Source organism: Lampris incognitus, chromosome 5 (assembly GCF_029633865.1).
Source record: "Lampris incognitus isolate fLamInc1 chromosome 5, fLamInc1.hap2, whole genome shotgun sequence".
Classification (NCBI taxonomy): domain Eukaryota; kingdom Metazoa; phylum Chordata; class Actinopteri; order Lampriformes; family Lampridae; genus Lampris; species Lampris incognitus.
The window spans coordinates 36,839,697-36,852,905 of NC_079215.1; the positions used below are offsets into that span (position 1 = coordinate 36,839,697).

General features: G+C 50.3%; 1 protein-coding gene across 1 annotated transcript; it reads right to left on the reverse strand.

The window, feature by feature from the left end:
- Window positions 1-473: 473 nt before the first annotated feature.
- On the reverse strand, window positions 474-6,347 carry LOC130112977 (uncharacterized; the record flags this gene model as incomplete). Its single annotated transcript, XM_056280496.1, has 2 exons — window positions 474-533; window positions 6,279-6,347. Coding segments are annotated over 2 exons (129 nt in total), but the record flags the coding sequence as incomplete, so codon positions are not given.
- Window positions 6,348-13,209: the final 6,862 nt, after the last annotated feature.

The window sequence follows — 13,209 nt, forward strand, 5'->3', positions numbered from 1 at the left end:
GTAGCTGGCCCTGTTGTGGTTGTTGCTGGCCCTGTTGTGGTTGTTGCTGGAGCAGTTGTGGTTGTTAATGCTGTTGTTGTTGGTTGTGCAGTTGTGGTTGTTACTGGCCCTGTTGTGGTTGTTGCTGGCCCTGTTGTGGTTGTTGCTGGTACAGTAGTTGTTTGAGGACTTGTGGTTGTAGCCGGCACTGTTGTCGTTGTTGCTATAGCTGTTGTGGTTGTTGCTGGTGCAGTAGTTGTTTGTGGAGTGTTGGTTGTAGCTGGCCCTGTTGTGGTTGTTGCCGGTGCAGTTGAGGTTGTTGCTGGTGCTGTTGAGGTTGTTGCTGGTGCAGTTGTGGTTGTTGCAGGTGTTGTTGTTGGTTGTGTGGTTTTGGTTGTTGCTGGCCCTGTTGTGGTTGTTGCTGGTACAGTAGTTGTTTGTGGAGTTGTGGTTGTAGCTGGCACTGTTGTGGTTGTTGCCGGTGCAGTTGAGGTTGTTGCTGGTGCAGTTGAGGTTGTTGCTGGTGCAGTTGTGGTTGTTGCTGGTGCAGTTGTTGTGGTTGTTGCTGGCCCTGTTGTGGTTGTTGCTGGTACAGTAGTTGTTTGTGGAGTCGTGGTTGTAGCTGGCCCTGTTGTGGTTGTTGCTGGCCCTGTTGTGGTTGTTGCTGGTGCAGTTGTGGTTGTTGCTGGCCCTCTTGTGGTTGTTGCTGGCCCTGTTGTGGTTGTTGCTGGTGCAGTTGTGGTTGTTGCCGGTGATGTTGTTGGTTGTGCAGTTGTGGTTGTAGCTGGCCCAGTTGTGGTTGTAGCCTGTATAGTTGAGGTTGTTGCTGGATCAGTTGTGGTTGTTAATGGTGTTGTTGTTGGTTGTGCAGTTGTTGTTGTAGCTGGCCCTGTTGTGGTTGTAGCCTGTACAGTTGAGGTTGTTGCTGGAGCAGTTGAGGTTGTTGCTGGTGCAGTTGAGGTTGTTGCTGGTGCAGTTGTGGTTGTAGCTGGTACTGTTGTGGTTTTTGCTGGTACAGTAGTTGTTTGTGGAGTTGTGGTTGTAGCTGGCCCTGTTGTGGTTGTTGCTGGTGCAGTTGTGGTTGTTGCTGGCCCTGTTGTGGATGTTGCTGGAGCTGTTGTGGTTGTTGCTGGTACAGTAGTTGTTTGTGGAGTTGTGGTTGTAGCTGGTACTGTTGTCGTTGTTGCTGGCCCTGTTGTTGTTGCAGCCTGTACAGTTGAGGTTGTTGCTGGTGCTGTTGAGGTTGTTGCTGGTGCAGTTGTGGTTGTTGCTGGCCCTGTTGTGGTTGTTGCTAGTACAGTAGTTGTTTGTGGAGTTGTGGTTGTAGCTGGCCCTGTTGTGGTTGTAGCTGGTCCTGTTGTGGTTGTTGCTGATGTTGTTGTTGGTTGTGCAGTTGTGGTTGTTACTGGCCCTGTTGTGGTTGTTGCTGGTGCAGTTATGGTTGTTGCCGGTGATGTTGTTGGTTGTGCAGTTGTGGTTGGAGCTGGCCCTGTTGTGGTTGTAGCCTGTACAGTTGAGGTTGTTGCTGGAGCAGTTGTGGTTGTTAATGGTGTTGTTGTTGGTTGTGCAGTTGTGGTTGTAGCTGGTGTTGTCGTTGGTTGTGCAGCTGTGGTTGTTACTGGCCCTGTTGTGGTTGTTGCTGGTGCAGTTGTGGTTGTTGCTGGTACAGTAGTTGTTTGTGGAGTTGTGGTTGTAGCCGGCACTGTTGTCGTTGTTGCTGGAGCTGTTGTGGTTGTTGCTGGTGCAGTAGTTATTTGTGGAGTTGTGGTTGTAGCTGGCCCTGTTGTGGTTGTAGCTGGCCCTGTTGTGGTTGTTGCTGGTGCAGTTGTGGTTGTTGCTGGCCCTGTTGTGGTTTTTGCTGGAGCTGTTGTGGTTGTTGCTGGTACAGTAGTTGTTTGTGGAGTTGTGGTTGTAGCTGGTACTGTTGTCGTTGTTACTGGCCCTGTTGTGGTTGTAGCCTGTACAGTTGAGGTTGTTGCTGGTGCAGTTGAGGTTGTTGCTGGTGCTGTTGAGGTTGTTGCTGGTGCAGTTGTGATTGGTGCTGGTGTTGTTATTGGTGGTGCAGTTGTGGTTGTTGCTTGTGTTGTTGTTGGTTGTGCGGTTGTGGTTGTTGCTTTCCCTGTTGTGGTTGTTGCTGGTACAGTAGTTGTTTGTGGAGTCGTGGTTGTAGCTGGCCCTGTTGTGGTTGTTGCTGGCCCTGTTGTGGTTGTAGCTGCCCCTGTTGTGGTTGTTGCTGGCCCTGTTGTGGTTGTTGCTGGCCCTGTTGTGGTTGTTGCTGGTGCAGTTGTGGTTGTTGCCGGTGATGTTGTTGGTTGTGCAGTTGTGGTTGTAGCTGGCCCAGTTGTGGTTGTAGCCTGTATAGTTGAGGTTGTTGCTGGATCAGTTGTGGTTGTTAATGGTGTTGTTGTTGGTTGTGCAGTTGTGGTTGTAGCTGGTGTTGTCGTTGGTTGTGCAGTTGTGGTTGTTACTGGCCCTGTTGTGGTTGTTGCTGGTGCAGTTGTGGTTGTTGCTGGTACAATAGTTGTTTGTGGAGTCGTGGTTGTAGCTGGCCCTGTTGTGGTTGTTGCTGGCCCTGTTGTGGTTGTTGCTGGCCCTGTTGTGGTTGTTGCTGGTGCAGTTGTAGTTGTTGCCGGTGATGTTGTTGGTTGTGCAGTTGTGGTTGTAGCTGGCCCTGTTGTGGTTGTAGCCTGTACAGTTGAGGTTGTTGCTGGAGCAGTTGTGGTTGAAAGTGGTGTTGTTGTTGGTTGTGCAGTTGTGGTTGTAGCTGGTGTTGTCGTTGGTTGTGCAGCTGTGGTTGTTACTGGCCCTGTTGTGGTTGTTGCTGGTGCAGTTGTGGTTGTTGCTGGTACAGTAGTTGTTTGTGGAGTTGTGGTTGTAGCCGGCACTGTTGTCGTTGTTGCTGGAGCTGTTGTGCTTGTTGATGGTGCAGTAGTTATTTGTGGAGTTGTGGTTGTAGCTGATCCTGTTGTGGTTGTTGCTGGCCCTGTTGTGGTTGTTGCAGGCCCTGTTGTGGTTGTTGCTGGAGCTGTTGTGGTTGTTGCTGGTGCAGTAGTTGTTTGTGGAGTTGTGGTTGTAGCCGGCACTGTTGTCGTTGTTACTGGCCCTGTTGTTGTTGTAGCCTGTACAGTTGAGGTTGTTGCTGGAGCAGTTGTGGTTGTTGCTGTTGTTGTTGTTGGTTGTGCAGTTGTGGTTGTAGCTGGTGTTGTTGTTGGTTGTGCAGTCGTGGTTGTTACTGGCCCTGTTGTGGTTGTTGCTGGTGCAGTTGTGGTTGTTGCTGGTACAGTAGTTGTTTGTGTAGTTGTGGTTGTAGCTGGCACTGTTGTCGTTGTTGCTGGAGCTGTTGTGGTTGTTGCTGGTGCAGTTGAGGTTGTTGCTGGTGCAGTTGTGGTTGTTGCTGGCCCTGTTGTGGTTGTTGCTGGTGCAGTTGTAGTTGTTGCTGGCCCTGTTGTGGTTGTTGCTGGAGCTGTTGTGGTTGTTGCTGGTACAGTAGTTGTTTGTGGAGTTGTGGTTGTAGCTGGCACTGTTGTCATTGTTGCTGGAGCTGTTGGGGTTGTTGCTGGTGCAGTAGTTGTTTGTGGAGTTGTGGTTGTAGCTGGCCCTGTTGTGGTTTTTGTTGTTGGTTGTGCGGTTGTGGTTGTAGCTGGCCCTGTTGTGGTCGTAGCTGGCCCTGTTGTGGTTGTTGCTGGTGTTGTTGTTGGTTGTGCAGTTGTGGTTGTTACTGGCCCTGTTGTGGTTGTTGCTGGTGCAGTTGTGGTTGTTGCCGGTGATGTTGTTGGTTGTGCAGTTGTGGTTGTAGCTGGCCCTGTTGTGGTTGTAGCCTGTACAGTTGAGGTTGTTGCTGGAGCAGTTGTGGTTGTTAATGGTGTTGTTGGTTGTGCAGTTGTGGTTGTAGCTGGTGTTGTTGTTGGTTGTGCAGTTGTGGTTGTTACTGGCCCTGTTGTGGTTGTTGCTGGTACAGTAGTTGTTTGTGGAGTTGTGGTTGTAGCTGGCACTGTTGTCGTTGTTGCTGGAGCTGTTGTGGTTGTTGCTGGTGCAGTAGTTGTTTGTGGAGTTGTGGTTGTAGCTGGCCCTGTTGTGGTTGTTGCTGGTACAGTAGTTGTTTGTGGAGTTGTGGTTGTAACTGGCCCTGTTGTGGTTGTTGTTGGCCCTGTTGTGGTTGTTGCTGGTGCAGTTGTGGTTGTTGCTGGTACAGTAGTTGTTTGTGGAGTTGTGGTTGTAGCTGGCACTGTTGTCGTTGTTGCTGGAGCTGTTGTGGTTGTTGCTGGTGCAGTAGTTGTTTGTGGAGTTGTGGTTGTAGCTGGCCCTGTTGTGGTTGTTGCTGGTACAGTAGTTGTTTGTGGAGTTGTGGTTGTAGCTGGCACTGTTGTCGTTGTTGCTGGAGCTGTTGTGGTTGTTGCTGGTGCAGTAGTTGTTTGTAGAGTTGTGGTTGTAGCTGGCCCTGTTTTGGTTGTTGTTGTTGGTTGTGCGGTTGTGGTTGTAGCTGGCCCTGTTGTGGTCGTAGCTGGCCCTGTTGTGGTTGTTGCTGGTGTTGTTGTTGGTTGTGCAGTTGTGGTTGTTACTGGCCCTGTTGTGGTTGTTGCTGGTGCAGTTGTGGTTGTTGCCGGTGATGTTGTTGGTTGTGCAGTTGTGGTTGTAGCTGGCCCTGTTGTGGTTGTAGCCTGTACAGTTGAGGTTGTTGCTGGTACAGTAGTTGTTTGTGGAGTTGTGGTTGTAGCTGGTACTGTTGTAGTTTTTGCTGGTACAGTAGTTGTTTGTGGAGTTGTGGTTGTAGCTGGCCCTGTTGTGGTTGTAGCTGGCCCTGTTGTGGTTGTTGCTGGTGCAGTTGTGGTTGTTGCTGGCCCTGTTGTGGTTGTAGCTGGCCCTGTTGTGGTTGTTGCTGGCCCTGTTGTGGTTGTTGCTGGAGCTGTTGTGGTTGTTGCTGGTACAGTAGTTGTTTGTGGTGTTGTGGTTGTAGCTGGCACTGTTGTCGTTGTTGCTGGAGCTCTTGGGGTTGTTGCTGGTGCAGTAGTTGTTTGTGGAGTTGTGGTTGTAGCTGGCACTGTTGTCGTTGTTGCTGGAGCTGTTGTGGTTGTTGCTGGTGCAGTAGTTGTTTGTAGAGTTGTGGTTGTAGCTGGCCCTGTTGTGGTTTTTGTTGTTGGTTGTGCGGTTGTGGTTGTAGCTGGCCCTGTTGTGGTCGTAGCTGGCCCTGTTGTGGTTGTTGCTGGTGTTGTTGTTGGTTGTGCAGTTGTGGTTGTTACTGGCCCTGTTGTGGTTGTTGCTGGTGCAGTTGTGGTTGTTGCCGGTGATGTTGTTGGTTCTGCAGTTGTTGTTGTAGCTGGCCCTGTTGTGGTTGTAGCCTGTACAGTTGAGGTTGTTGCTGGAGCAGTTGAGGTTGTTGCTGGTGCAGTTGAGGTTGTTGCTGGTGCAGTTGTGGTTGTAGCTGGTACTGTTGTGGTTTTTGCTGGTACAGTAGTTGTTTGTGGAGTTGTGGTTGTAGCTGGCCCTGTTGTGGTTGTTGCTGGTGCAGTTGTGGTTGTTGCTGGCCCTGTTGTGGATGTTGCTGGAGCTGTTGTGGTTGTTGCTGGTACAGTAGTTGTTTGTGGAGTTGTGGTTGTAGCTGGTACTGTTGTCGTTGTTGCTGGCCCTGTTGTTGTTGCAGCCTGTACAGTTGAGGTTGTTGCTGGTGCTGTTGAGGTTGTTGCTGGTGCAGTTGTGGTTGTTGCTGGCCCTGTTGTGGTTGTTGCTAGTACAGTAGTTGTTTGTGGAGTTGTGGTTGTAGCTGGCCCTGTTGTGGTTGTAGCTGGTCCTGTTGTGGTTGTTGCTGATGTTGTTGTTGGTTGTGCAGTTGTGGTTGTTACTGGCCCTGTTGTGGTTGTTGCTGGTGCAGTTATGGTTGTTGCCGGTGATGTTGTTGGTTGTGCAGTTGTGGTTGGAGCTGGCCCTGTTGTGGTTGTAGCCTGTACAGTTGAGGTTGTTGCTGGAGCAGTTGTGGTTGTTAATGGTGTTGTTGTTGGTTGTGCAGTTGTGGTTGTAGCTGGTGTTGTCGTTGGTTGTGCAGCTGTGGTTGTTACTGGCCCTGTTGTGGTTGTTGCTGGTGCAGTTGTGGTTGTTGCTGGTACAGTAGTTGTTTGTGGAGTTGTGGTTGTAGCCGGCACTGTTGTCGTTGTTGCTGGAGCTGTTGTGGTTGTTGCTGGTGCAGTAGTTATTTGTGGAGTTGTGGTTGTAGCTGGCCCTGTTGTGGTTGTAGCTGGCCCTGTTGTGGTTGTTGCTGGTGCAGTTGTGGTTGTTGCTGGCCCTGTTGTGGTTGTTGCTGGAGCTGTTGTGGTTGTTGCTGGTACAGTAGTTGTTTGTGGAGTTGTGGTTGTAGCTGGTACTGTTGTCGTTGTTACTGGCCCTGTTGTGGTTGTAGCCTGTACAGTTGAGGTTGTTGCTGGTGCAGTTGAGGTTGTTGCTGGTGCAGTTGTGATTGTTGCTGGTGTTGTTATTGGTGGTGCAGTTGTGGTTGTTGCTTGTGTTGTTGTTGGTTGTGCGGTTGTGGTTGTTGCTGTCCCTGTTGTGGTTGTTGCTGGTACAGTAGATGTTTGTGGAGTTGTGGTTGTAGCTGTCCCTGTTGTGGTTGTTGCTGGCCCTGTTGTGGTTGTTGCTGGTACAGTAGTTGTTTGTGGAGTCGTGGTTGTAGCTGCCCCTGTTGTGGTTGTTGCTGGCCCTGTTGTGGTTGTTGCTGGTGCAGTTGTGGTTGTTGCTGGCCCTGTTGTGGTTGTTGCTGGTGCAGTTGTGGTTGTTGCCGGTGATGTTGTTGGTTGTGCAGTTGTGGTTGTAGCTGGCCCAGTTGTGGTTGTAGCCTGTATAGTTGAGGTTGTTGCTGGATCAGTTGTGGTTGTTAATGGTGTTGTCGTTGGTTGTGCAGTTGTGGTTGTAGCTGGTGTTGTCGTTGGTTGTGCAGTTGTGGTTGTTACTGGCCCTGTTGTGGTTGTTGCTGGTGCAGTTGTCGTTGTTGCTGGTACAATAGTTGTTTGTGGAGTCGTGGTTGTAGCTGGCCCTGTTGTGGTTGTTGCTGGCCCTGTTGTGGTTGTTGCTGGTGCAGTTGTAGTTGTTGCCGGTGATGTTGTTGGTTGTGCAGTTGTGGTTGTAGCTGGCCCTGTTGTGGTTGTAGCCTGTACAGTTGAGGTTGTTGCTGGAGCAGTTGAGGTTGTTGCTGGTACAGTAGTTGTTTGTGGAGTTGTGGTTGTAGCTGGTACTGTTGTAGTTTTTGCTGGTACAGTAGTTGTTTGTGGAGTTGTGGTTGTAGCTGGCCCTGTTGTGGTTGTAGCTGGCCCTGTTGTGGTTGTTGCTGGCCCTGTTGTGGTTGTTGCTGGTGCAGTTGTAGTTGTTGCCGGTGATGTTGTTGGTTGTGCAGTTGTGGTTGTAGCTGGTGTTGTCGTTGGTTGTGCAGCTGTGGTTGTTACTGGCCCTGTTGTGGTTGTTGCTGGTGCAGTTGTGGTTGTTGCTGGTACAGTAGTTGTTTGTGGAGTTGTGGTTGTAGCCGGCACTGTTGTCGTTGTTGCTGGAGCTGTTGTGGTTGTTGCTGGTGCAGTAGTTATTTGTGGAGTTGTGGTTGTAGCTGGCCCTGTTGTGGTTGTAGCTGGCCCTGTTGTGGTTGTTGCTGGTGCAGTTGTGGTTGTTGCTGGCCCTGTTGTGGTTGTTGCTGGAGCTGTTGTGGTTGTTGCTGGTACAGTAGTTGTTTGTGGAGTTGTGGTTGTAGCTGGTACTGTTGTCGTTGTTACTGGCCCTGTTGTGGTTGTAGCCTGTACAGTTGAGGTTGTTGCTGGTGCAGTTGAGGTTGTTGCTGGTGCAGTTGTGATTGTTGCTGGTGTTGTTATTGGTGGTGCAGTTGTGGTTGTTGCTTGTGTTGTTGTTGGTTGTGCGGTTGTGGTTGTTGCTGTCCCTGTTGTGGTTGTTGCTGGTACAGTAGATGTTTGTGGAGTTGTGGTTGTAGCTGTCCCTGTTGTGGTTGTTGCTTGCCCTGTTGTGGTTGTTGCTGGTACAGTAGTTGTTTGTGGAGTCGTGGTTGTAGCTGCCCCTGTTGTGGTTGTTGCTGGCCCTGTTGTGGTTGTTGCTGGTGCAGTTGTGGTTGTTGCTGGCCCTGTTGTGGTTGTTGCTGGTGCAGTTGTGGTTGTTGCCGGTGATGTTGTTGGTTGTGCAGTTGTGGTTGTAGCTGGCCCAGTTGTGGTTGTAGCCTGTATAGTTGAGGTTGTTGCTGGATCAGTTGTGGTTGTTAATGGTGTTGTCGTTGGTTGTGCAGTTGTGGTTGTAGCTGGTGTTGTCGTTGGTTGTGCAGTTGTGGTTGTTACTGGCCCTGTTGTGGTTGTTGCTGGTGCAGTTGTCGTTGTTGCTGGTACAATAGTTGTTTGTGGAGTCGTGGTTGTAGCTGGCCCTGTTGTGGTTGTTGCTGGCCCTGTTGTGGTTGTTGCTGGTGCAGTTGTAGTTGTTGCCGGTGATGTTGTTGGTTGTGCAGTTGTGGTTGTAGCTGGCCCTGTTGTGGTTGTAGCCTGTACAGTTGAGGTTGTTGCTGGAGCAGTTGAGGTTGTTGCTGGTACAGTAGTTGTTTGTGGAGTTGTGGTTGTAGCTGGTACTGTTGTAGTTTTTGCTGGTACAGTAGTTGTTTGTGGAGTTGTGGTTGTAGCTGGCCCTGTTGTGGTTGTAGCTGGCCCTGTTGTGGTTGTTGCTGGCCCTGTTGTGGTTGTTGCTGGTGCAGTTGTAGTTGTTGCCGGTGATGTTGTTGGTTGTGCAGTTGTGGTTGTAGCTGGCCCTGTTGTGGTTGTAGCCTGTACAGTTGAGGTTGTTGCTGGAGCAGTTGAGGTTGTTGCTGGTACAGTAGTTGTTTGTGGAGTTGTGGTTGTAGCTGGTACTGTTGTAGTTTTTGCTGGTACAGTAGTTGTTTGTGGAGTTGTGGTTGTAGCTGGCCCTGTTGTGGTTGTAGCTGGCCCTGTTGTGGTTGTTGCTGGTGCAGTTGTGGTTGTTGCTGGCCCTGTTGTGGTTGTAGCTGGCCCTGTTGTGGTTGTTGCTGGCCCTGTTGTGGTTGTTGCTGGAGCTGTTGTGGTTGTTGCTGGAACAGTAGTTGTTTGTGGTGTTGTGGTTGTAGCTGGCACTGTTGTCGTTGTTGCTGGAGCTCTTGGGGTTGTTGCTGGTGCAGTAGTTGTTTGTGGAGTTGTGGTTGTAGCTGGCACTGTTGTCGTTGTTGCTGGAGCTGTTGTGGTTGTTGCTGGTGCAGTAGTTGTTTGTAGAGTTGTGGTTGTAGCTGGCCCTGTTGTGGTTGTTGTTGTTGGTTGTGTGGTTGTGGTTGTAGCTGGCCCTGTTGTGGTCGTAGCTGGCCGTGTTGTGGTTGTTGCTGGTGTTGTTGTTGGTTGTGCAGTTGTGGTTGTTACTGGCCCTGTTGTGGTTGTTGCTGGTGCAGTTGTGGTTGTTGCCGGTGATGTTGTTGGTTCTGCAGTTGTTGTTGTAGCTGGCCCTGTTGTGGTTGTAGCCTGTACAGTTGAGGTTGTTGCTGGAGCAGTTGAGGTTGTTGCTGGTGCAGTTGAGGTTGTTGCTGGTGCAGTTGTGGTTGTAGCTGGTACTGTTCTGGTTTTTGCTGGTACAGTAGTTGTTTGTGGAGTTGTGGTTGTAGCTGGCCCTGTTGTGGTTGTTGCTGGTGCAGTTGTGGTTGTTGCTGGCCCTGTTGTGGATGTTGCTGGAGCTGTTGTGGTTGTTGCTGGTACAGTAGTTGTTTGTGGAGTTGTGGTGGTAGCTGGTACTGTTGTCGTTGTTGCTGGCCCTGTTGTTGTTGCAGCCTGTACAGTTGAGGTTGTTGCTGGTGCTGTTGAGGTTGTTGCTGGTGCAGTTGTGGTTGTTGCTGGCCCTGTTGTGGTTGTTGCTAGTACAGTAGTTGTTTGTGGAGTTGTGGTTGTAGCTGGCCCTGTTGTGGTTGTAGCTGGTCCTGTTGTGGTTGTTGCTGATGTTGTTGTTGGTTGTGCAGTTGTGGTTGTTACTGGCCCTGTTGTGGTTGTTGCTGGTACTGTTGTAGTTTTTGCTGGTACAGTAGTTGTTTGTGGAGTTGTGGTTGTAGCTGGCCCTGTTGTGGTTGTAGCTGGCCCTGTTGTGGTTGTTGCTGGCCCTGTTGTGGTTGTTGCTGGTGCAGTTGTAGTTGTTGCCGGTGATGTTGTTGGTTGTGCAGTTGTGGTTGTAGCTGGCCCTGTTGTGGTTGTAGCCTGTACAGTTGAGGTTGTTGCTGGAGCAGTTGAGGTTGTTGCTGGTACAGTAGTTGTTTGTGGAGTTGTGGTTGTAGCTGGTACTGTTGTAGTTTTTGCTGGTACAGTAGTTGTTTGTGGAGTTGTGGTTGTAGCTGGCCCTGTTGTGGTTGTAGCTGGCCCTGTTGTGGTTGTTGCTGGTGCAGTTGTGGTTGTTGCTGGCCCTGTTGTGGTTGTAGCTGGCCCTGTTGTGGTTGTTGCTGGCCCTGTTGTGGTTGTTGCTGGAGCTGTTGTGGTTGTTGCTGGAACAGTAGTTGTTTGTGGTGTTGTGGTTGTAGCTGGCACTGTTGTCGTTGTTGCTGGAGCTCTTGGGGTTGTTGCTGGTGCAGTAGTTGTTTGTGGAGTTGTGGTTGTAGCTGGCACTGTTGTCGTTGTTGCTGGAGCTGTTGTGGTTGTTGCTGGTGCAGTAGTTGTTTGTAGAGTTGTGGTTGTAGCTGGCCCTGTTGTGGTTGTTGTTGTTGGTTGTGTGGTTGTGGTTGTAGCTGGCCCTGTTGTGGTCGTAGCTGGCCGTGTTGTGGTTGTTGCTGGTGTTGTTGTTGGTTGTGCAGTTGTGGTTGTTACTGGCCCTGTTGTGGTTGTTGCTGGTGCAGTTGTGGTTGTTGCCGGTGATGTTGTTGGTTCTGCAGTTGTTGTTGTAGCTGGCCCTGTTGTGGTTGTAGCCTGTACAGTTGAGGTTGTTGCTGGAGCAGTTGAGGTTGTTGCTGGTGCAGTTGAGGTTGTTGCTGGTGCAGTTGTGGTTGTAGCTGGTACTGTTCTGGTTTTTGCTGGTACAGTAGTTGTTTGTGGAGTTGTGGTTGTAGCTGGCCCTGTTGTGGTTGTTGCTGGTGCAGTTGTGGTTGTTGCTGGCCCTGTTGTGGATGTTGCTGGAGCTGTTGTGGTTGTTGCTGGTACAGTAGTTGTTTGTGGAGTTGTGGTGGTAGCTGGTACTGTTGTCGTTGTTGCTGGCCCTGTTGTTGTTGCAGCCTGTACAGTTGAGGTTGTTGCTGGTGCTGTTGAGGTTGTTGCTGGTGCAGTTGTGGTTGTTGCTGGCCCTGTTGTGGTTGTTGCTAGTACAGTAGTTGTTTGTGGAGTTGTGGTTGTAGCTGGCCCTGTTGTGGTTGTAGCTGGTCCTGTTGTGGTTGTTGCTGATGTTGTTGTTGGTTGTGCAGTTGTGGTTGTTACTGGCCCTGTTGTGGTTGTTGCTGGTGCAGTTATGGTTGTTGCCGGTGATGTTGTTGGTTGTGCAGTTGTGGTTGGAGCTGGCCCTGTTGTGGTTGTAGCCTGTACAGTTGAGGTTGTTGCTGGAGCAGTTGTGGTTGTTAATGGTGTTGTTGTTGGTTGTGCAGTTGTGGTTGTAGCTGGTGTTGTCGTTGGTTGTGCAGCTGTGGTTGTTACTGGCCCTGTTGTGGTTGTTGCTGGTGCAGTTGTGGTTGTTGCTGGTGCAGTAGTTATTTGTGGAGTTGTGGTTGTAGCTGGCCCTGTTGTGGTTGTAGCTGGCCCTGTTGTGGTTGTTGCTGGTGCAGTTGTGGTTGTTGCTGGCCCTGTTGTGGTTGTTGCTGGAGCTGTTGTGGTTGTTGCTGGTACAGTAGTTGTTTGTGGAGTTGTGGTTGTAGCTGGTACTGTTGTCGTTGTTACTGGCCCTGTTGTGGTTGTAGCCTGTACAGTTGAGGTTGTTGCTGGTGCAGTTGAGGTTGTTGCTGGTGCAGTTGTGATTGTTGCTGGTGTTGTTATTGGTGGTGCAGTTGTGGTTGTTGCTTGTGTTGTTGTTGGTTGTGCGGTTGTGGTTGTTGCTGTCCCTGTTGTGGTTGTTGCTGGTACAGTAGTTGTTTGTGGAGTTGTGGTTGTAGCTGTCCCTGTTGTGGTTGTTGCTGGCCCTGTTGTGGTTGTTGCTGGTACAGTAGTTGTTTGTGGAGTCGTGGTTGTAGCTGCCCCTGTTGTGGTTGTTGCTGGCCCTGTTGTGGTTGTTGCTGGTGCAGTTGTGGTTGTTGCTGGCCCTGTTGTGGTTGTTGCTGGTGCAGTTGTGGTTGTTGCCGGTGATGTTGTTGGTTGTGCAGTTGTGGTTGTAGCTGGCCCAGTTGTGGTTGTAGCCTGTATAGTTGAGGTTGTTGCTGGATCAGTTGTGGTTGTTAATGGTGTTGTCGTTGGTTGTGCAGTTGTGGTTGTAGCTGGTGTTGTCGTTGGTTGTGCAGTTGTGGTTGTTACTGGCCCTGTTGTGGTTGTTGCTGGTGCAGTTGTCGTTGTTGCTGGTACAATAGTTGTTTGTGGAGTCGTGGTTGTAGCTGGCCCTGTTGTGGTTGTTGCTGGCCCTGTTGTGGTTGTTGCTGGTGCAGTTGTAGTTGTTGCCGGTGATGTTGTTGGTTGTGCAGTTGTGGTTGTAGCTGGCCCTGTTGTGGTTGTAGCCTGTACAGTTGAGGTTGTTGCTGGAGCAGTTGAGGTTGTTGCTGGTACAGTAGTTGTTTGTGGAGTTGTGGTTGTAGCTGGTACTGTTGTAGTTTTTGCTGGTACAGTAGTTGTTTGTGGAGTTGTGGTTGTAGCTGGCCCTGTTGTGGTTGTAGCTGGCCCTGTTGTGGTTGTTGCTGGCCCTGTTGTGGTTGTTGCTGGTGCAGTTGTAGTTGTTGCCGGTGATGTTGTTGGTTGTGCAGTTGTGGTTGTAGCTGGCCCTGTTGTGGTTGTAGCCTGTACAGTTGAGGTTGTTGCTGGAGCAGTTGAGGTTGTTGCTGGTACAGTAGTTGTTTGTGGAGTTGTGGTTGTAGCTGGTACTGTTGTAGTTTTTGCTGGTACAGTAGTTGTTTGTGGAGTTGTGGTTGTAGCTGGCCCTGTTGTGGTTGTAGCTGGCCCTGTTGTGGTTGTAGCCTGTACAGTTGAGGTTGTTGCTGGTGCAGTTGAGGTTGTTGCTGGTGCAGTTGTGATTGTTGCTGGTGTTGTTATTGGTGGTGCAGTTGTGGTTGTTGCTTGTGTTGTTGTTGGTTGTGCGGTTGTGGTTGTTGCTGTCCCTGTTGTGGTTGTTGCT